At 40.4% G+C, this 22,341-nt stretch overlaps 1 protein-coding gene across 14 annotated transcripts in view; it reads left to right on the forward strand.

Moving 5' to 3' along the window:
* CASK (calcium/calmodulin dependent serine protein kinase) overlaps positions 1-22,341 on the forward strand; it is a 998,363-nt gene that overhangs the window by 393,289 nt on the left and 582,733 nt on the right. For all 14 annotated transcript variants that reach the window (XR_008794862.1, XM_056131339.1, XM_056131340.1 and 11 more), the window contains 2 exons: positions 17,731-17,808; positions 21,088-21,168. Coding sequence is in view for 13 of the 14 variants with exons in the window: in XM_056131339.1 (XP_055987314.1) it covers positions 17,731-17,808; positions 21,088-21,168 (159 nt within the window). In the remaining variant the exon portion in view is untranslated. The remainder of the gene's footprint in view (positions 1-17,730; positions 17,809-21,087; positions 21,169-22,341) is intronic.

Genomic DNA, 22,341 nt, shown 5'->3' on the forward strand with positions numbered 1-22,341 from the left:
TATGTATTACTGACGTCTTTGTTATAGTTGCTTTACTGTACAAGGAAAGTTTGAGAATGTACCCATATGATCTGGAGTTAGCACTGAAAATGACAACTCTTGGTGGACGATTTTGCTTTTTTTAGATGATAGGAAATCAGTCATCATATCTGAGAACAGTGTATTTTCAGAACTCAGAAACTTCCTAAAAGGAAATAAATGGAACTTCTGCAATCCTTGCTGATGTTCTTGAGCAATTTGTGGTCTGAGACTTAAGTTGGCACTCTTAAATTTAGCTGCCCAAGTAGGTTAATGCTCAGAAAATCAAATGCAAAACCTGTTGTCCATGAATTTGTAGGCCTTTCAATTCGCAATTAAGTGTCTAGTTGTCTAGAAGTGGGGGCTAGAAGGAAAGGTGGCAGGTCTTTGATTTTTTTACTTTTGGGGGGTGAGGGAGTGGTTTGGTTTGGATTTCAGTTTGGGGGCCACATTCAGTGGTCCTTAAGGTTTATTTCTGGCTCTGGACTCAGGGATCAGTCCTGGAAGGTCTTGAGGGACCATTTGGGGTGCCAAGGATAGAACCCAGGTCTGCTGCATGCAAGTCAGATGCCTTACCTGCTGTGCTGTTGTTTTGACCCCAGGCCTTTTATTTTGTAATTTAAAAATGGAAATTTAGCAGCCAAATTGACAGTGTGGAATTTATACTAAAATTGAAGACTTTGTAACCCTCCAAAAATGTCTGGAAATAATACAACATATCTGAGAACTTGATTCCAAGACTAAGCCACTGATAAAGTTTCAGGGTCTGGGGTCCTATGCAGTCTTTCTTTTTTTTTTTTGGTCTTAGTTGCAGTTTATTCCAATCCTCTCTTTATTCACTCCAGTCTCTTTAATCTCTCCAGGCTTAAGAAGCCCCCAGTCAGGTAGCCAAATCAACATAAGAAAGCCCTTCCTGAGGGCCCACCAAGTTCAAAGGGAACACCACCTAGGATATTCCAAAGCCCTTCCTGACTGCCCAAGGGCAAAATACCTCCTTAGGTATTTTTCTCCTTTCCTCAGTCTAATAACTATCAACATTATCAATACTAGTTATTTTTGTATGGACACAGTAAGAGATAAAATTGAGGCTTGAAGGGCAGTTCTCCTGGGAACATCTTGCCACAGACTCAGACTACAGTGCTCAGGCCAGATTAATTTTTCCTAACCCTAGCAGGGTCCAAATCTGGTTATTACTTTTTGGATTATGACAGCATTTGTCCATGCCCAAGGTCTTAACTTATAGTTAAACATTATGGCGCTTTGGCCAGGCCCATCTCGATGCCAGGGTAGCACATAACTTACCGTTTGCCCTGGTTCCATCCAGTCCCTCATCGGGACCCTGCTTTTGGGGGCGCTAGGAAGTAAAGGCAGCTGAGGCTTAGGTGAGATAACAGATGCCCAGGAGGAAAATATCACTGAGAGTCACATTACGAAAGCATGTCTTCTTGTGTCCATACAAAAAGAACATTGCTCTGAATAAACTATGGAAAGGACTTAGGGAGAAGAGAAAAACAATATTTACAAGTCAACAGAGCACAAAGAAAGAAGTTACAAATAAACACAGAGGAATGGGAGCACTGTGATGGGAGCAACCCAATATACCTAAACTACCTGAGGCTATGCAGGAAGGACAAAACAGTCATATCCTACATCTCCCCCTTTTTATTTTTATAAAAACACAAAACTTGAAGCAGAGGAACAATTCCAAATACAAAACAGTCTCATTAGTTGTAGTAAGATTTCAGTCCAACCCTGGACCCAGAGCAGTGCTTGTAGTAAAGCATCCAATTGTCCTTCACTGTCCAGAGGTGATAAGAGTCACCAATGATGAGAGTCATTTAGTCCCGTTCTGAAGAAATGAAGTGTCTGATCAAAACTGAAGAGGTGTTCCTGTTATAGCATCAGTAGTGGTTGCAGCAATGAGTCCCAGGAGACTAGCTATTAGGAGCCCAATAAATTTCAGGAAGCACTGGAACAGTCAGGGAGACGTGGAGCAGGAGCATCACAACTTCTAGCAGGAGTACTTCAGTAGAGGAAGGCAGCCGTTCTCCGGTCAGGTTCTTCGGCAATCATAGATGTGCAACCTTTAGTTGGTAGCTCATGCTCGCTCCAGGGACGCCAGCTGTATAAAATCTTTGAGGGAGGCCAGGGATGGCCCTGATGGCTCTTCCCCTGGCCGCCCAAGCGGAGACGAGGGCCAAGCCAGTTGATTGATCAGTTGCCATTTATTCCATTCTCGCCACGCACCTGCCCCAGTCTCTCTGAGCCTCCCATTCTAGTCTCACACTGCCTCTCATTCCTGTTTCCTTCTGTCTCTCCTGCTCATCTCTCCACTCCATCTCGCAGCCTGGTCTCTCTCTCTCTCTCTCTCTCTCTCTCTCTCTCTCTCTCTCTCTCTCTCTCCCCATGTGCTTGTTCCTGTATTCTTCTTCTACATTCTTCTCTCTCTGTCCCCCTTGCTAGCCTCTCCACAGTCCATCATGCTGCCCTGCGCTCTCTCTCCCCATGCAGTCTTGAATCAGCTTTTGTCCCACAAATTTTCTTTTGCTGAAGTAGTTTTGATAATTCCTTTAGCCATTTAGTTGTAACAAGCACCATAAAACAAATTATTGAGTGACTGACAAGGGGACAGGCTTGGGGTGGAAATGGGGACAATGCTGGAGGGAAGGTCAATGCTGGAGGGAAGGTCACTCAGGTGGCAGGATAGGTATGGGAACATCAAAAGCCTGTAAAACCTGCATTATGATTGACCCAACTTTAACAACTATAATGCCAGTACTGGGAGAGGGGGGGCAATGATGGTGGTTCTTATGCAACTTGCCTCCTGGATAGATCTATTGGAAAAGCTTAAAACTATGCAATTTAAAAATACATATATCAGTGACTTTCCAGTATCTGGATTTAAGGAAGCACTTCTTGGAGATGGGTGTTGGGTCATACTCTGCAGTGCTGTGGGCTTATTCCCGGCCCTGTTATCAGAACTGACCCTGAGAGGTGCCAAGGGGACATTTTGCAGTACAGAGGACTTGAACTAAGATTTGCCACATACAAAGCAAGTGCCTTAACCTCTGTACTATCCCTGCCAGCCCAAGCAAGTAATTCTATTTTTTTTTTGCTTTTTGGATCACACCTGACAATGCACAGGGGTCATTCCTGGCTCTGCACTCAGGAATTACCCCTGGCGGTGCTCAGGGAACCATATGGGATGCTGGGAATCGAACCTGGTTTGGCCGCGTCCAAGGCAAATGCCCTACCCGCTTTGCTATCACTCCAGCCCCACAAGTAATTCTAAAGTACTGTACCAAAACAAGCCTGAGGGACCAGAGCAATAGTCTTGCCTTGCACTCAACCAGTAGGGTTTGATCCCCAGCACCACATATGGTTCCTCAGGGCCTGCCAGGAGTAAGCACCACTGGATGTGACCCATAAAGAACAAAAAAGACAATAATCTTTTGTTTTCATTTTTAAACATCTATTTTATCTTTGTTGCATTGTTTTAAAGTAAAATTCTGGGGCTGGATAGATAGTATAGTGGGTAAGGCGCTTGCCTTGCAAGCAGCCGACCCAGGTTCTATCCTCAGCTTCCCATATGGTCCCCTAAGCCCACCAGGAGTGACTAATAAGTGCAGAGCCAGTAGTAACCCCTGAGCATCACCAGGTGTGGCCCAAACATCAAATAAATAAAGTAATACACTGGAGGGTTTCTCTTTAGTAAAAAGCATTGGAATGTTGTACCATGGGGGGAGGGGGCAGTACACTGTTGCTCCTACAGTGTCATTTGTAATGTACTATTCCACCCATAGCAGTGGTTTCCAGCATGTCTTAGTGTTGTCCCTGCAACTTAACAGCAGTACAGCAAATCCAAGAGCACTGCCTTCTGTGGGGTATGAAACCCATTGAAGAGATGGCCCAAATAGATTTCACTTAAATGTTATCCCCATCTTGCTTTTTAGCAGCACTTTCATTTTATTTCTTTGGTGGTCAACATAAGTAATAAAGCACACCAACCAATGCTATCTATCTTTAGGTAAGCCCCTCATCCTTTTTCAAATGTATGAAAAATGGGTACAGGGCATAAGGTGCTTGCATTGCACATGGCTGATCCTGGTTTGATCCCCAGCACCACCTAGGGTCCCCTGAGCACTACCAGAAGTGAACTAGGAGTAAACCCTGAGCACTGCCAGTATGACCCAGTAAACAGAAAGTATATATATATATATATATATATATATATATATATATATATATGAAAATGTCATGTCATCTGTTTGAAATTAACACAAGCAAAACTCAGCACAAAGAAGTTCCACAAGAGAGAGTCTTATGGACTTCCTCCTCTCCTGCAGTGGCTTTTTTTTTCTAGTTTCCTAACGTTAATGTGGACTTCCACCCCCCAGAGTGTTAAAGGACCTTATGATCTGGCTCTCATGTGTCCTGGCTACTTCCACTGCTGTCCTTTCTTCTTCCCCTTTCTTGTCCTGCGGTGACTTTTAATCAGAGACCAGCATAAATAGACAAGATTTTTATCTAGAGGAGAGAAGTACAATTTATGGGCAGCAAGAAAGCTAGTATCAGAGATGTCATCATTTTGGAAAGACCCCATTGGAAAGTGTCTTGCTTTAGAGTTAAGAATTTGCTGTTTACTGACTTTATGGTTATTTTATGTTTCCTCCCAGGGAATGTTTTGTTAACAGTAGAGTTTCCTTATGTGAGAAGTTTAAATGGTCTTTTTTTATGTTTTTTTTTTTAAATTAGTGAAACAGCGTGAGGTAGAGTTATAGACTTACAAATTTTTGTGCTTGGGTTTCAGTCATACAGTGACCAAGTACCCATCCCTCCACCAGCGCCCATCCTCCACCACCACGGGTCCCAGCATCCTCCCACCACCCCCATCCCCCCAATCCCACCCTGCCTCTGTGGCAAGGCATTCCCCCTTGTTCTCTATCTCTCCTTTTGGGTCCTGTGGTTTGCAAGAGAGGCATTGAGTGGCAATCATGTTTGGTCTATAGTCTACTTTCAGCATGCTTCTCTCACCCTGGGAGGATCCTTCCAACACCCTTTATTTGGTGCTCTCTTCTCTATCTGAGCTTCCTTTTCCCCTAGCACGTGTGGCTGGCTTCCAAGTCATGGAGCAAAATTCCTGGTACTAATCTCGGCCACTCCTGGGTGTTAGTCTCCCATTTTGTTGCTTTATGTTCCCCAGATGAATGCAATCTTTCTGTGTCTATCCCGCTCTTTCTGACTCATTTCGCTTAACATGATACTTTCCATGTAGTACCACTTGTATATAAATTTCATAACTTCATCTTTTCTAACCACCACATAGTACTCCATTGTGTAAATGTACCAAAGTTTCTTTAACCAGTCATCTGTTCTCAGGCACTCAGGTTTTTTCCAGATTCTGGCTATTGTAAACAGTGCTGCAATGAACAAATAAGTGCAGATGTCACTTCGACTATACTTTTTTGCCTCTCTGGGATATATTCCCAGGAGTGGTATTGCTGGGTCAAATGGGAGCTCAATTTCTCATTTTTTGAGAATTGTCCATACTGTTTTCCAAAAGGGTTGGACCAGTCGGCATTCCCACCAGCAGTGAAGGCAATGAAGGAGGGCCCCTTTCTCGCCACATCCGCGCCAGCATTGGTTGCTTTTGTTCTTTTGGATGTGGTGTGAAATGATATCTCATTGTTGTTTTGATCTGCATCTCCCTGATGATTAGTGATGTAGAGCATTTTCTCATGTGCCTTTTAGCCATTCGGATTTCTTCTTTGTGAAAGTTTCTGTTCATTTCCTCGCCCCATTTTTTGATGGGGTTGGGTGTTTTCTTTTTGTGGAGTTCAACCAGTACCTCGTATATCCTTGATATCAACTCCTTGTCGGACACGTATTTGGTGAATATCCTTTCTCATTCTGTAGACTGTCTTTGTATGTTGGTCACTGTTTCTTTTGAGGTGCAGAAGCTTCTTAGTTTAAGATAGTCCCATTTGTCTATCACTGTTTTCACTTGCTTGGCCAGTGGCATGACATCTTTGAAGATACCATTAGCTGCAATATCATGGAGGGTTTTGCTAACTTTGTCTTCAATGAACTTTGTGGATTCCGGTCTGATGTTGAGGTCATAAATCCATTTTGATCTTGCTTTTGTGCATGGCGTTAGGCAGAGATCTGAGCCCACTTTTTTGCTTGTAGCCGTCCAGTTTTGCCAGTACAATTTGTTAAAGAGGTTTAGGTGATCATATGCTTGGGGGGAGATGTCAGTATATTCAACTCGGTTCCATTGGTCTACAGCTCTGCCTTTGTTTTAGTACCATGCTGTTTTAATTATTAATGCTTTGTAGTAGAGCTTGAAGTTAGGGATGTTGATTCCTTCCATTTTCTTTTCCCCAAGAATTGCTTTAGCTATTCATGGGGGTTTATTGTTCCATATAAATTTCAGGAGTGTTTGCTCCATTTCTTTGTAGAATGTCATGGGTATCTTTATAGGGATCGCATTGAATTTGTACAGTGCTTTGGGAAGTATTGCCACTTTAGACCCACTTAGGAATTGCATGTTTTTAAACAAGTCGGGGCACCTTCTCAATGCAACAAAGCTTTAGTTTTATTCTTTTCATTTCTTCTACATTTTAACATTTGCTTGTCATCTCCCAAAGTTCACAGCTTTGGGCAGATTTGGTTTTGTTTTTAGTGAATCAAAATAATTTTTATTGAAATAAATCCACTTAGAGGAGAGGGGAGAGAAAGAGAGAAATGTGTGTTAAAGAGAGAACACAGGTCGGGGGAGGGCAGAGAGACAGAGCAGCAGGCAGGGCGCTGGCCTTGCACACAGCCAACTCAAATTCAATCCCAGCATCCCATCTGATCCCCAAATCACCACTATAAGTGATCCCTGAGCAACACCAGGTGTCGCCCAAAATCCAAAAAAGAGAGAGAAAGAAAGAGAGACGGACACAGAGAGAAAGAGAACATGGGTTTCTCCAGAGTGGAAAAAGATCTTTGGGCAGGTTTTATTTGATTTGAAATAATGTGAGGGTTTTTGTATTTTTATTGTGGTAAAATACTGTAAAATCAAAATTACCATCTTAATCATCTTTCAGTGTAAAATAAGGGAATGTGAAGCACATTGACATTGTTGTTCATCCATCTCCACCATCCATCTCCAGTAATTCTTTCATCTTTCCCAACTGAAACACTGTCATTGTTGAACAATGGCACCTACCATTCTAGGGTCTGTCCAAGAAGTCTGAATACTGTAGATGCCGCATCTAAGGGAGATAATATGGACTTTGTCCTTTTGTGCTGGCTAATGTCACCTAATAGAATGTCCTCAAGGCTTATCCATTCTGTAGCTTGTCAGAATTTCCTCTGTTTTAAACACTTAGTTTTAAAGATTCCTTGTGTGGATATACCAATATTTTGCTTATCCATTCACCCATTACTGATGTTTTATGGTGGACTGTTACATAATATGGGGGAAATTAGTCCTCCAAATAAAGCTGTCTGATAGTAGATAATTCAACCTTGGCACAATCTCCAGGCCAGTTGCTACACATGGGTTCCAAGGTAGCTCCTATGGTATACATCTTTATGAAAGGAATGTGTGGGTTTCGGTGAAAAATTAAATCTAACTACATGGGACTGCAATGAAGAAGAGCAGACAGGGCACTTTCCTTGCAAATGGCAGACCCAGATTGATCCCCAGCAGCCCATATGGTCCTCTGTGCCTTACCAGGAGTGATCCCTGAGCACAGAGCCAGAAGTCCCTGAGCACTGCTGGGTGTGCCCCCACCCCAAACCAAATATATATATATATATATTTCTCTGTGTCCATATATATTTGGTTTATATGTATATATCTCCATTTTTCACTATAATCTTCATTACATATAATGACGACAACGACCATCCTGTTATTCATCAATTGCCTCGAGCAGGCCCCAGTAATGTCTCCTTCATCCCAGCCAGCTCTGAGATTTTTAAGAAAGTGCTATATTCAAGGCTCTTTAGGAGAATGAGACCCATCATTGTTACTGGTATTTGGCATATTGGGTACGCCACAGGGAGTTTGCCAGACTCTGCCGTGTGGGCAGGTTACATTCGGTAGCCTGCCAGTTGTCCAAAGTAGGAATGAGATAATACGATGTCATAATAAGATGTTATATGTTAACATATAATGAATGTTACATATACATATATGTAATGATGATTATAGTGAAAAATGGATATTCATGAATCAGCTCATACACAGTACTAGTGTTTCCCATTGAGTACCGTTCTCTTTCTATAGCACCCATTGTCAACTTTACCAGAGGGCAAAGGAATATTCCAAAAGCCTTTAAAGGGCAACTAGCACTGATTCTTCCTAATGCTGGTTTCAAAGAAAGGAGGGGTTTCCCCCAGAAGAGAATGTAATGAGGCTCAGCTAAAGAATGTTCAATGGGATTGTCTGAAAACACTCACAGTCCAAGAACATTGCTGCTTTCTTCTCTCTTCAGTCCTTCAAACATGACCTCATGATACTACTTTTACCAGGCTTTTATTTCCTTTTGATTTTGCACAACAGAAATTTATTTTGGGCACAGTGTTTGTGTTTGTGCAGGTGTTTGATGTTTACCTATAAAAGTCACATTATTGATTGTAAATTACTGTATTGCATCAGTAACTGCATGAAATATGATATGTCTTGCCTAGTAGAAATGTTGACATTTTGGTTTATAAGAGCAAATTATATAATATTTATGTAGTGTTGAGCCTCATTTCACCATAGTTGTCAGTGGTTCAGAAGAGCACAGGGTAGGAAATGAGGGTTTAACATTTGCTTCAGGTGTTTTTAATGTTCTTTTTAACTAGAAATGAAATTCCTAGTGAAAGTCTAGTGAAATTTCTTAACCAGGCCAGCTCTTGAATTTGTATTTAAGTACTGTGTTTGAAAAGAAGGCTTGATTAAAAGCAAAATAAGGCCTACCTAATTGACTCTAATTGACTGTTTCCTCATTACAGTTTGTTTCTCCCAGGGAATAATTTTAGCTATTTGACCACCAAGAAAGGCCTTGATACCAGTCAGATTGGGTCTTCTGAGGTCACTGTTCAAGTTTCTCAGAAATAAATGCTGGTTGACCAGAAATCTACCACAGTTGCCAAAACGGTTTGGACAGCAAAGAGGCTGTCTTTGTAGACTAAACTATGAGGCCAAATAACTCTTCATTTCTTGGATTGAAAATTAATTCCTCCAAGTGTGATGTGCAATGGGGATTGAAGCATCGCTGTATTTTGACCAAAAAAACTAAGCCAAACAAGGGCCACCTCAGGAGAACATTTCCTGTCAAGATCCAAAGTATTTTGAAATCTCTTGAGAAAATCTTAAATTGGTATCGATGTGATGATTTTTCAATTTAGATATATGCTGTCAGAAGAAAACTTCTAGTGTGAATTTTACTTAGAGTGACACATTGCTAACTGACTTGGCCCCTTTCTCAATAAAGAGTATGTTACCCATCATACTTTTCTAAAACCTGATTTGATTTGTACTATTCATTACCGTAGCCTTAAGCTAAACTTTCTCTGCAACATCTAACTCAAAGGATTCCAGGAATGTTCCTGGCCTTAAACACAACATATAATTCAACCAATATGAACTTCAATATTTTATTAGTAGCAGTCCAGAAGTTTCCCCAGAAAAAAATTAATTTCTGTGGCTGGACTCCTACTTTAAAATGGTCACTAGATTTGTGGCTGTGGCTTACCTTTATAAATGAGAAACAAGTTTAGTTTAAGATTGATGAAAATCAACTTAAATATGTTTTCTGAGCTTTGAGAAAGTTAACAGTACAAATTGTGAAGGATAATGTGCAAATAAAATGAAAGTATGTGCTTTTAATGGTTTACATTCTCTTCTTGCATATGCATAACTGATCCTTGAGTACTTTCTTCAACTATTTAAAAATTTCATAGAGATAGTACAGAGGTTTAGGCAATTTCCTTGCATGCATTTGACATTGGTTTGATCCCAGCACCACATATGGTTGACTGAGCACTGCCAGGAGTGATCCCTGAGTACAGAGCCAGAAGTAAGCCGGCATGGCCTAAAAATGAAAAAATAAATTATATAATATATTTAGTAAAACTGTTTCTGGTATTATTACCCATAAAAGGAAAAGTGCCCTGGGTGGTTTTCATTTCTTTTTATAAGCTATTGTTACATACTTGATCATGTATTTGTAAGATGACAAGTTGTACAAGTTCTTCTCAAGGTTTAATTGCAGTTCTTTACGTCTTTGAAAATGCAGTTTTTAATTTTGTCGTGTGTTTTCTTTCAACGTTTTGTTTCCCATCACACACTCTTTAGACTGATGTAAAGTATACTGCTCTTCTCCAAATTTGGATATGTTTAGTGAGGCCAAAGATCTTTGGAAGGGCATTTTCAGATTTCTAAAGATGGAGAGTTTATACAAACTTAAGCAGGAAAAATAGATTTTGTAATCTCTGAAGATTTTCTTTGATCTCTAGCTTAAGAAAACCTGCCCCACTGCAGCAGTTGGATGCTAGTTATTTTTTTTTCTTAACATTTTACAAGATTTCAAATGTATTTTTTAAAAAAAATACTTGAAGGACCATAGTGATAGTACAGCAGGTAGGGCATTTTCCTTGCATGCGGCCAACCAGGGGTTGATCCCCAAAACTCCATAGGGTCCCCAAATACCACCAGGAAGGATCCTTGAGCACAGAGTCAAGAGTAAGCCCTGAGCACTTCCAGGTACAGCCAAAAGAGCAAATAAAAAATATTCAAGTAAAAGACTCATTTGTTGAGTTCCCTAAAAAATGTGACTTGAACGATGTTCCTATTCACCCAGCTTCTTCAGGGGCAATTCACAGAAACTGTAAAGAAAGTTCTCAATAAGATAGTCTGGGGAAAAAGTGTTGTTATAGTCATGGATAAGTATGTGTTTTTAGAGCAAGGCACTTTGATTCCAGTTATTGTTGTGTAGTACAGACATGTGAACACTGTTACTCTTTGTTAGGAGCACAGACACAATTAATTACATGCTTTTGGTTTAATATTTGGCTTTCAAAACTAGTTTTTTTTAGGCCAGAGAGACAGTACAGGGATAAGGTACTTACCTTGAATGCAGCTAACACACGCTCAATCTCCAGTACTGCATATGGTCTCCCAAGTACCATCAGAAGTGACTCCTGAGCACAGAGCCAGGAGTAAACCCTGAGTGCCACCAAGTGTGAACCAAAAACAACCCCCCCCAAAAAAAACTTTCTCCCAAAGGGAGCATTGTCCTTACCTTTGAAATAAGTGGGAAGATGGTGGTTGCTAAAGAACAGTGTTCCCTGAAACTCAACATATCAGTTGTTCTTTGACCCATATCTGCAGCTGAGTTACAAAAGTGACCATCTCATTGCAGCAAGTATACAGGCTGGTCCTAAATTTGACTTTCCCTCAGCCAGAAAGTGAGAGGAACACATAACCTAGTGCTAGCGATTTTGTAAGTTCTCTAACCGTTCTCCTTTAAAAGTTAACCTGGATAACTACTACACAAGAACTAGCAAAACAAAGGCTATTGGAAGTCTAGAAATCACAAGATATAATGGAATATGGTATTTTTAAAGTAAAATTTGAGCCAGTGTTTTGTAGATCAGCATATAGTGATGTGTATGTGTGTGCGTGCACGTGTGCTATCTTGCTATCTTTAACTTTGAAAGTGTGATCTCAGGGGAATTTGATTTATTTTCACCACCAATTTGACTTTCCTCTGTTTCAAACAATTCATCTTAGATGTAGTATGCAGCCTCCTGACAGAACTATGCTTGGTACTGTATCCGTGTGTGGTCCTATATGACCTGGTGCCAGAAGCTAGCAGAGAGCAGGCCCAGCTGAGAGTGAGGCTGTGTGAAAGAGGCTGTTCCCTATGCAGCTGGCTGCATTTCCTCATTTTGTTGTTGTGTCTTCTTTCTTTTTCTCCGATGAAAAGTGTTGAACTTGGATAACTCTAATTTAATTAGAAAGAGAACGCAAACAGTTGAGCCGTTCTTGTTTTCCCACTAGTGAGAACTTAACATTTGTTCCCTTCCCGCTACCTCACCAGCTACATATCAGCTTTACAGATATACTTGACATCTTCACACTGCAGGTAAACAAACAGAAAGGGAAATATATTTTGTCATTTTAACACAACTTGATGTTAAGCTGCTGATGTAAGGAGTTGGTAAACTGTGACTTTCAGACCCAATCCTGCCAGCCCTGTGTTTTGGTAAAGTTTGATTGGCACACCACCTTGCCCATTCATTTATAAATTGTTCAAGGCTATGTTCGCACTGCATGGCAGTGTTGAGTGTTTGTGACAGAGGCCATTTAGCCCACAAAGCCTGAAATATTCACAATCTGATCAGGAAAGGGTTGTGATTCTAATATTCTTTTACAGGGCTTTATTTTAAACCTTTCAAAACCATTTCCCTGCTGTCTATAAATGGTGTTATCTATAGTTTCCCCATCCAAATATTTGCTAGTGTCTCTCTGGGACAAGACTTTGTGTATATGTGAATTATAGTACACATTAAAAAGAACTGGTTGAAGAGAAATAATTGTATACAAGGAGGGCATACTCTCATCCCTGTAGAAGCCTGAGCATGTCACTCCACCTGCCAGGATCTCAGCTCTCTTTAGAATAGAAGACACAGGGTTTACATCCCTTATACATGGCCCACCCGGGTTCAATCCCCAGCACTTCCAGGAATAAGCCCTCAGTAGCACTGGTGTTCACAACCAAACAACAATTTTTAAAAAGCAGAATGAAAGATTTCAATCATGTGGATATCAAAGAGCTCTTCTCTCTTGAAAATTTTATGAAATCAGTCATATATGAGATATACCAAAAGAAACGGAAAGGCGATATGGTAAATATATTTCTCAATACTTAGGGGACATTTTAAGTATGCAAGCAGGACTAAAATATGATATCTGCTTTCTAAAGAAACAAACTAAAATAATTTTATTTCCTCTCCGGTTATTTTTATGTGACTGGGAATTAAAAAAAAAACTTATTTATAGTCCTATGCCCCAACTCAAGGGGTTTTGTTTGGTTGTTTGGTTTTTGTACTACTTCATAGTAGGACCTCAGTCAATGATGGGTGGGTGGGTAGATGAGTCAATAAGGGGTTCCTTCTTCCCATGGGTGATGACAAAGTGAGTCCCTTCCTATTTGAGTTCTTACTTTCCCTTTTGGTTGGGGAGCTGGCATTTGAGATCTTCCCTATGCTCTTTACCACATGGACATCATCCACTCCATCCAGTGCCTACTCTGAGCACTCCAGTCCTGTAGTCTCCTAGAAACTGAAGGAGCAGAGTTCAATGACCCCCCCCCCCCAAGTAAAAGGCCCCTTTTCTTTCCATCCTACTATACCTGCCTCCAATATTTACCATCACCCCTCCCCACTCCCTCATCCCATCACTAATTCCTCTGAACTTTGGACAATGTGTGATGAATGACATCAGGAGCAGAGGAAAATCTGATTGGAGTACTTTCCTTTCACTCAGACCTTGGAAACATTGAGATTTTGAATACTAGATGTACTCACTTTATAAAGTTGTTTGAGGTGAAATGAGTGAATATCTAGTGAATGGAAATGAAGAACTCTCAAATAGTAATTGGCATCTGATAAGTGCTCAACAAAAGGAGCAATGATCAGCTCAGGAAGTTGTCTTTTAAGGGCTGTAGTGCATGCTTTCCATGTGGCAGCCTCGGCTTCTATCCAAAGCACCACATGGTCCCTGACCACTGTAGCTCCCAAATACTTTGAGATGTGATCCAAAAATTAAAAGGAAAAATAGCAATTACAAGGTTGGTTAATTAGTACTACTTCTATTACTCTCAAAACTTAATATATGGTATATGATGTTCAGATAGCTAAAGAGTTTGTTCTAAAGATACAGATTTCTGGACATGTCCCCACCACCACCACACACACCAGCACTTTTCAAATTCTGGTTCAGTAGATCAGCAGTGAGGCCCAGGATTTGGTATGCTTAATAACTGTCCTAGCTGACTTTGGTATAGTTCTTAAGAGGACAGAGCCGATGCAATAGTACAGTAGGTAGAGTGCTCGCCTTGCTGACAGTGTACCCAGATTTGATTCCCCAGCACCCCATATGGTTCCCCAAGCCCCTCCAGGAGTGATCCCTGAATGCAGAGCCAGGAGTAAGCCCTAAGCACCACAGGGTGTGGCCCAACAACCAAAAAAAAGGAAAGAAAACACATTGACAAGAGACCTTGGCATAGTAAGACCAAGTCAAAAATAGTCTCTGGTGATAGAACAAGAGCAATTCTGGAAGCCGTAGAGGTTCTCTTTCTTTGTGAGTAAAAACTAACATGTTTATTAAATGTGTTAAGAAACTAATCCTAAACATAGTTGGAGAGTATGGAAGTAGTGTTAGTCATAGTCTTTGGTGAGGAAAAAGTCAAAGTTTACCATTTGTAACAAAATTAAACACTATAAAGTAACAATGGCATCTGCTTCCTAAGCTTTGGATTCAATTTGTTTTTTGTTCAAATAGCTTGTAGGAGTTTTTCTAATCTTTTGAATTATGTAGGTTTTAAGCAGTTTTTTGTTAATATTATAACAGGTAAATACTTTATTTTTCAGTGTCATGTATTTTAGACATATTTCTTTAACTTACAGTTTCTTTAGGACATTGCTGTTTTCTCTCTTTCTCACTCTTTCTCTCTTATGACATATGTACAGTATTCCATATAACTCTAGTTTAAAAACTGGTTTCGAAACCTAATATTGTTAAGGACATTATTTCTTTTTTTTTGTAGGAGTACTGCTATTTATTCAGTTACTGACTAGCTGATTGAATTGGGCATGAACCCAATGGTTACTTTTTTTTATATAATTTTATTTATTGAATCACTGTGAGAGCAGTTACAAAGCTTTCAGGTCTAAGTTTCGGTCATACAATGAAACACCCGTACCTTCACCAGTGCCCATTCTCCACCCCCAAAAGCCCCAGTAAACCTCCATCCCACGCCCTCCCCCTACCTGTGGGGCAGATGATTTCCACATTACTCTCTCTCTTCTTTGATTACATTCAATATTTTGACACCAGACCCATCATTATTATTTGGGATTTTTACCCGAACACTTAGATCTGCTGAAAAGGCAACAGTAGACAATTTGTTTTCTCTTGCTGGTTATGAATAACATGATATTGTGTGGCTGCAGTAGTGGCCGCGCAATTTTGAAATTCCGAAATTTTAACTCTTAAATCTGGAGGGATTTCTGCCAAAACCTGCTGGGTTCTGAGATTTGTTCCTGAGTCTCTGGAATTGTAGCCATTAAGCAGCTTGATCAGGAGCAGGAAAGGCCATTCATGGGCGGTAACTCAGGGTCTCATTGGGACGGGGAGGAAAGGTCCAGCTCTGCCTCCATCCTGTGAGGCCCGCATGTCTCGTCACTGTGGGCCCAAACCTGACTGTCCAGTGGCCTCTTGAGGATGGTGGTAACCGGGCCACCAGGGGGAACAGGCCAAGGCGTGAAACCTATTCCCACCTGGAGTGGCCCAGCGCCAGTACCTACTGCAGGGACTGGACGTATTTCTGCCAAAATCCGCTGGGTTTCAAGATTTGTTTCTGAGTGTCTGGGATCATGGCCATTAAGCAGTTCAATCAGGAACCAGAGAGGCCATGCCTCCAATTATATAGCTGAGCCAGAGGTGGTTTGTGGGTGTGTCTCCCACATACCTAACCTTTGACCATTTACTTTCTTGCTAAACTTTGCCCCAAGTTTTTGGGGTCTGGCCAAAGGCACAGCAGCAATTTTGGCGTATCTGAAAGTCTGAGGGCGCCATCAAGCTGCTGATGCACTCGCCTCACAGGTACAGATTGACCTGCTGGCTGCACCATACCCCCGAAGGACATTATTTCTATGAGGAAATATAACTCCAAATTCCAAACTTAAAAAATTTTTCACAGTAGAAGGCACTCAGATAGCATACAACATTTGATTGGATTTAACGAACATGTTTTAATCTCTTATACAAGGGCTTAATGGCTCCAGGATGAAATACAACAATCTTCACACACTTTTCTCTAAGAAAACTTTATTGGACCATTTTTAGCAGATTGTTCATGACATGCAGTACAAAATTAATTGTTTTGGTTCTACTTTGGGGGACACGGTTTGGGATTTAGTGTAGAAACATTTGACATATGGTGGTGGGAATGTGCAATGGTGGTGGGATTGGTGGTTGAATATTAAATGCAATGGATTATTGTGCACAACTTTATAAAAATAAAATTAGCACTGTAGCGCTGTCCTCCCATTGTTCATTGATTTGCTTGAGCAGGCACCAGTAACGTCTCCATTGTGAGACTTGTTACTGTTTTTGGCATATCAAATACACCACGGGGAGCTTGCCAGGCTCTGCCGTGTGGGCGGGATACTCTTGGTAGCTTGCTGGGCTCTCCAAGAGGGACGGAGGACTCAAACCCGGGTCAACTGCATGCAAGGCAAACGCCCTAAGGCACTCAGAGAATGGAGACTTAACCACATGGATTCTGCTGAGTCAGACAAACTTATGTGAACCAGCTGCATTGCATAGGTCCCCTAAATGTTAATAAGATCTTTTAAATGGAACAGCATTTTCCAAACCTGCTTATTGAAGTCAGGGGATTTAGTAGCGTTTCCTAACACCATCATTTAAAGATGACCACTGGTCTGTTTCAGCATTTTCAGATATTTTGTGGCCCAAATATTTACAAGCTATGGAACTTTCCCTCTCGTGAGTATAAACAGATCTAACAGTCCTGAGGCAGTTTACAGTCAGTATCCTGCCCACCCTCTCTCTCTGGGTAGTGTGGTCTGTGTAGTCAGGGAGGAGAGAAAAGAGGAAAATCCAAAGCAAGCTCCCACCCCAATCCTCACCTACTTTAGAGAAGTTAGGAAAGGGAAGCTGTCAATCAGCCCAGATTATTTTTAACTTTTCGTATTTCCAAGCCCACTGTCAAATGGGCCATTTTGTCAGAGGGAAAATTCATAAGCTGACCTCTTAGCTCAGTTGGTTAGAGCGTGGTACTGATAAATTGCATTTCTAAATCACAGAGGTTTCTCTCTGAAAAATTCAATCAATTCTCTGCAGAAAGTAGAGTGGAAACCCTTTAGGTGTGTGGAGCTTTAACTGCTTTTTTTTTTCTTTTCCCACTGTGTCCTCACTCTCTTGGAATTTGCCAATTCAAAACAGAAATTTCTGTTCTTGACTTCCTGCGGCAGGATGCCAGCAGAGACAGTCTTAATGAACAACCCGGGTAAAACAAGCCTATACCTTTGTGAGAACATCCCTTCCTAGAAGGAGTTAGCTTTGCCCTTTCCTGAGATTTTGATTTCTGTGAACATTCTTTGGGAAGTGTCTTGGCCCATAAACATTCTTTAATGTCACTGCTCTGTGTGCCTGTTACTAAATGCTGCCTCCATCAGAGGAAAACAAGACTGTGGTTGCTGAAATAGTGATGGATTTAAAGCTGCATTTATTTCACTAAAGAGATACTTAAGACTCATGTGGCAACAAGTTGCATTGAGTCAGAGATTATGAAGAGGAAGATTCCACTGATATCATTGACCTGCCTTTTCAGAAGGAAAAGCGCTTCTGAAATGCCAACTCTGACTGATAGCAAGAAACAGAGTATTGATTGGATTTTTCTTCTTTGCTTGTAGCTATATGACAAGATTAACACAAAGTCTTCACCACAAATCAGGAATCCTCCCAGCGATGCAGTACAGAGAGCCAAAGAGGTAAGTGATGCATTTTGTAAATGTCTTTCAGTTCGTATTTGCTCCCTTTATTCAAAACGTTTCAGCTGCTCTGTGAGAGTCAGTTTCCTCAGAGCCGCAGTTGGACCATTCATTATATTCAAATTTGTATTCTGAATTTGTCACTGAGCATTTATTTGCAAACATAAAAAGGGAGATATTTCAGCAGCCACATTGCGTAGATTTCTAGTTGGGCTTCTGCTATATAATTTTACACAAATTAATGTATTGCTTTTACTTCTTTCTTTTTTAAAGAGGAAAAATAAACTTATGTTAGGGCATTTGATAGAAATAGACATGCTATAAAAATGAATTTTTTAAAAATTATAAGATATGAATGTCAACTTAATATCTCCAGCAATTTAGTTCAGTAAGAAATTATTTTGGGAAAGTTACATCCACAGTGCTCAGGACTTACTCCTGGCACTGTGCTTAAGGATCACTCCTGGTGGGCTCGGGGACCATATGTGATACTGAGGATGAAAGACAGGTCAGCCACATGTAAGTCACGTGTCCTACCCACTGTTCTATTGCTCTGGCCCACAGAGGGAAATCATTTTAATAACTTGTCAGCATACATCTACCATGAAGCTTTGAACTTTACTACAGAAACATGACATTGCTGAAATTTTAGAAAGATAAAAAGTCACCCATTATTTCATGATTCTGACAGGAATTTTTACTTTTGAAATATCGATTTTTCACCATTGTCCATTTACTTATGAATTTTTTGAATGCTGCAATCAAAATGTATGTTTTTATCTGTTATATAATTAGCATATCTCCATGTTTCTTTTTGCTCTTCATAGCTATTACTACTTATGATGAATATTTTTGCAATTACAAAATTATAATAAAGCATTTACTAAATATATTTAAATATAATACATTTCTTCACTGCCAAGCACCTAGATTTTTCTTATACTTTTGAGGTTATAAAAGTCTTTATGAAAGTAAGCATTTTGTTTTAAAAATTATTTCTTATAAAAATGAGATGACTAGGGGCTGGAGCAATAGCACAGCGGGTATGGTGTTTGCCTTGCACACGGTCAACCCAGGTTCGATTCCCAGCATCTCATATGGTCCCCTGAGCACCTCAGGAGTAATTCCTGAGTGCATGAGCCAGGAATAGCCCCTGTGAAATGCCAGGTGTGACCCAAAAAGAAAAAAAAAGAGATGACTAAGTGAAAGAGTATGAAAGACATAATCCTTTACCAGATCTGAAAAACAAGAACAAGACCATCTGGATCTTCTGTCCTGCCCTCTTGGTTAAGATGTCAGACCAAAGGGGATTATCTGATCCCAACTCTTTGGTCTCAATCAAAGTTCACACCTCAGAGGCTTAAAATCATAGGCTGTGAGGCTGGGGATGTGGCTCAGAGGTGGAGGCCCTGGGGGATGGGATGGGATGGGATGGGATGGGATGGGATGGGATGGGATGGGATGGGATGGGATGGGATAGGATAGGATAGGATAGGATAGGATAGGATAGGATAGGATAGGATAGGATAGGATAGGATCTGTGTATGTAGCAGGGGATCAGAGAGCATCTTTCCTTTTGCTGGTTGAGAAAAGCCAAAGCACAAAGTACACCTAGAAGAATTGGCCTGTCATCATTAACATTTTGACATCTGCCTGCAGTTTGTGCTAATTAAGCCACATTCAAGAGCCAGCATGAGCATCCTAACAAGTCCTTGTTAAGAAAGCATGTGAAAAGAAAGCAACCCTGAGTGTTACTTATTTGTCCCTGAGAAGGGGGTTGAGTTAGCACATTACCTTGAAATTCTTTTCCTACCCCACAAGGATAAGTATCAAGGGGAGGGGAGAGATTCCTAGAGGGTGTGTCCTTTTAGGGTCATTCCTGCTGAAATAATTCTTGATAGACTTGATATCTAGAATGAAATGGAATGCATATAATGCCCTGCAAATCTATTTACAGCTATAACAGTTAAAGTATATTTGCACTGTGAAAGGACAGAGGCTTTCTTTTGGGTTAAATTTAAAAATCAACAAAATTTTAGCGTGCAGGAGGGAAACAGATAGATTGGTGGAAGTGGACAGTGGTGAAGAAATTGGTGTTGGAACATGGTATGCATTATTAACTTTGTAATTCATAGTGATTCATTTAAAAAATGAAAAATGGGTTCAACAAGAAAAATTTAGAAAATAAAAAATTATCCAAATGTTAAGTGGGTAAATGTATATTCTGTTGGTAAGGAGTGGGTTTTGAAGAACAATTTTACTTACTAACAATCATTTTTACTTGTACAGAGCAAAGGTGAACAACAAATTAGCAAAGGAAATTTGAGTGGTGGGAGAAAACTGTTGTGTGGTTTTTAAAAATTATTCTCTTGGATTACTGGCAAAGGCATGGTTTTCTCAGTGTTAGTAAATAAGTGGTGAGAATAAGATTGATTCTGCCAGGCAACAAGGAAAAATTAATTAATCGCTTTTTCTCTTTAAATTGTTTTTGTTTGAGCCTACGTCCTTTTAATATTCCTAAAAGGAATAGACAGTTTTCTTAATAGAAAACAAAAATGTTATTAACTTTTATTGCAGATTAATTTTGGTGGTGAGTTTGGGGAAAAAAAGGTTGAATTATTTTCTCATTAACGTAATTAAATTATTTTAGCCAGCAATAATTATTATGAACTTGTCATTTTGTTTTATATTTTATAATAGCCTTTCGGGTTACTGTTTGATAGTGTAGATAGACCAATCTTTAATATTTTTTTACCTTTAATGTAGTTTTTATATATTGGCAATCTTTGGGGAGAAATGAGTTTTCCCAAAATAATTGTTTTGCCTACCTATGATAAAAATCCATTTGTACTGATCAACTGGGGCCAGAGCAATAGTATAGTGGGTAGGGCATTTTCCCTGCACACGAGCAACCCGGGTTCAATCCCTGTCATCCCATCTGATCCCCTGAGCACTGCCAGGAATGACTCCTGAGTTCAGAACCAAGAGTAAATCCTGAACATGGCAGAATGTGGCTCAGACAAACAAAAATCTATTTGTACTTACTAGCAAACGAGTGAATGAAAACCAGACCAGAGGTGACCTAAGGACAGTGTTGGAGAGACATAGGCACTTTGGTGGTGGCAAAATATAATAACTTTGTACATAAAAACCACAAACATTAACATGGTTGGACATAAGTGGTAACAAAAACTTTTTAAAATATTATAGTTTTAATTTAGAAGAATTCAATGTTTTCAAACTCTTGCATCCTATCATTGCTACTTGCTTCTTTTGTAGGTATTGGAAGAAATTTCATGTTACCCTGAGAATAATGATGCAAAGGAACTAAAGCGTATTTTAACACAACCTCATTTCATGGTAAGAAATATACTATACTTCCACAGATAAAAACTTTACTTGCAGAAGAAGTAAAGTTTTTTTAAAGCTTTATAAAGTATAGCTATTTTCATCAATATAATAGACAGCTAAACAGATGACAATACCTGGTACTACCAAAAACAATGTAGCGTCTCTTGCTTACTTTGTGTCACAGTTACAAAGATACTGTTTGTGGGGTGATTCCAGGGACTTTGTAGTCTTCAGACAAAAAAATGATTTGCCTCATGACAGAAGAGTCCTTAAGTCACTGAGATTGCTTGTGCTGCTTCAACCTCAGATGCTCGTATTGGGGACAGTTTTCACTAACAGAGAATTTTCTGAACCTAGATGATATATCACAAGTATTCCATCAGAAGTATAATCGGGGTACTGATGTCAGTGGGCCCCACAGGTGGCTCATGTGAAGTGGGGAGGAGAAAGACAGCCACTTTCTCCCGATCCACCTCTGCCACCTGGGACCCAAGGTTACAAGAACCCAGGGTTCTTGTCTCGCCTCGCAGAAAGGGATTTCAGAAGTAGATGAGCAGTGAAATTACAGTTTTTATTTGGAGGTTTTGAAGGGAAGGAGGGAGAAAAAGCAGGAGAGACTGGAGAATAAGGTGCTCAAGAGAGAACCCAGGCTTCTCGAAGGGTGGAGAGACCCCCTACACACATTCCAGCATTAGATATGAAAGCATGAAAGCGCACAGCTCAAGAGGGGAGATGCGGGCAACACATGTGCTCAGCCCCAAGACATGGGCTCGGGCAGCATATGTGTGTCCTTTGTTCAAGGTGGCCTTTATAGGATTTCACCAACCTGCCCCCAAGTGGGGCTTCCACCTCGGTAAAAGTCCATTCCTTTCCTGGCCTTTGTTTCTACAGGAGCTTCTCTGGGTCTGTTGCTGTAGATAGTTGAGGGTCTTATCAGACCTTAGTTCCTGTTTTCTGCAAGGTTGGCCTTTGCAACTTCAGAGCTATTACTTCCATTGCCTGGGGAGGGGGCCTTCCCTATCTGCCTGCCTGCCTGTAATACTAATTACATCAGTACCATATCAGTTACTGTGAGTGTGTGACATTGAAGGCTCTTTATGTTTTGAAAGCTTTCACTTAGTCACTGAAATAGAATTTTTCCCTCCAAGTGACCACCTAGAAAGAAGTAATTTTCATAGGTAG

The sequence above is a fragment of the Sorex fumeus genome, unplaced genomic scaffold, assembly GCF_029834395.1.
Source record: "Sorex fumeus unplaced genomic scaffold, SorFum_2.1 ptg000086l, whole genome shotgun sequence".
Lineage (NCBI taxonomy): Eukaryota > Metazoa > Chordata > Mammalia > Eulipotyphla > Soricidae > Sorex > Sorex fumeus.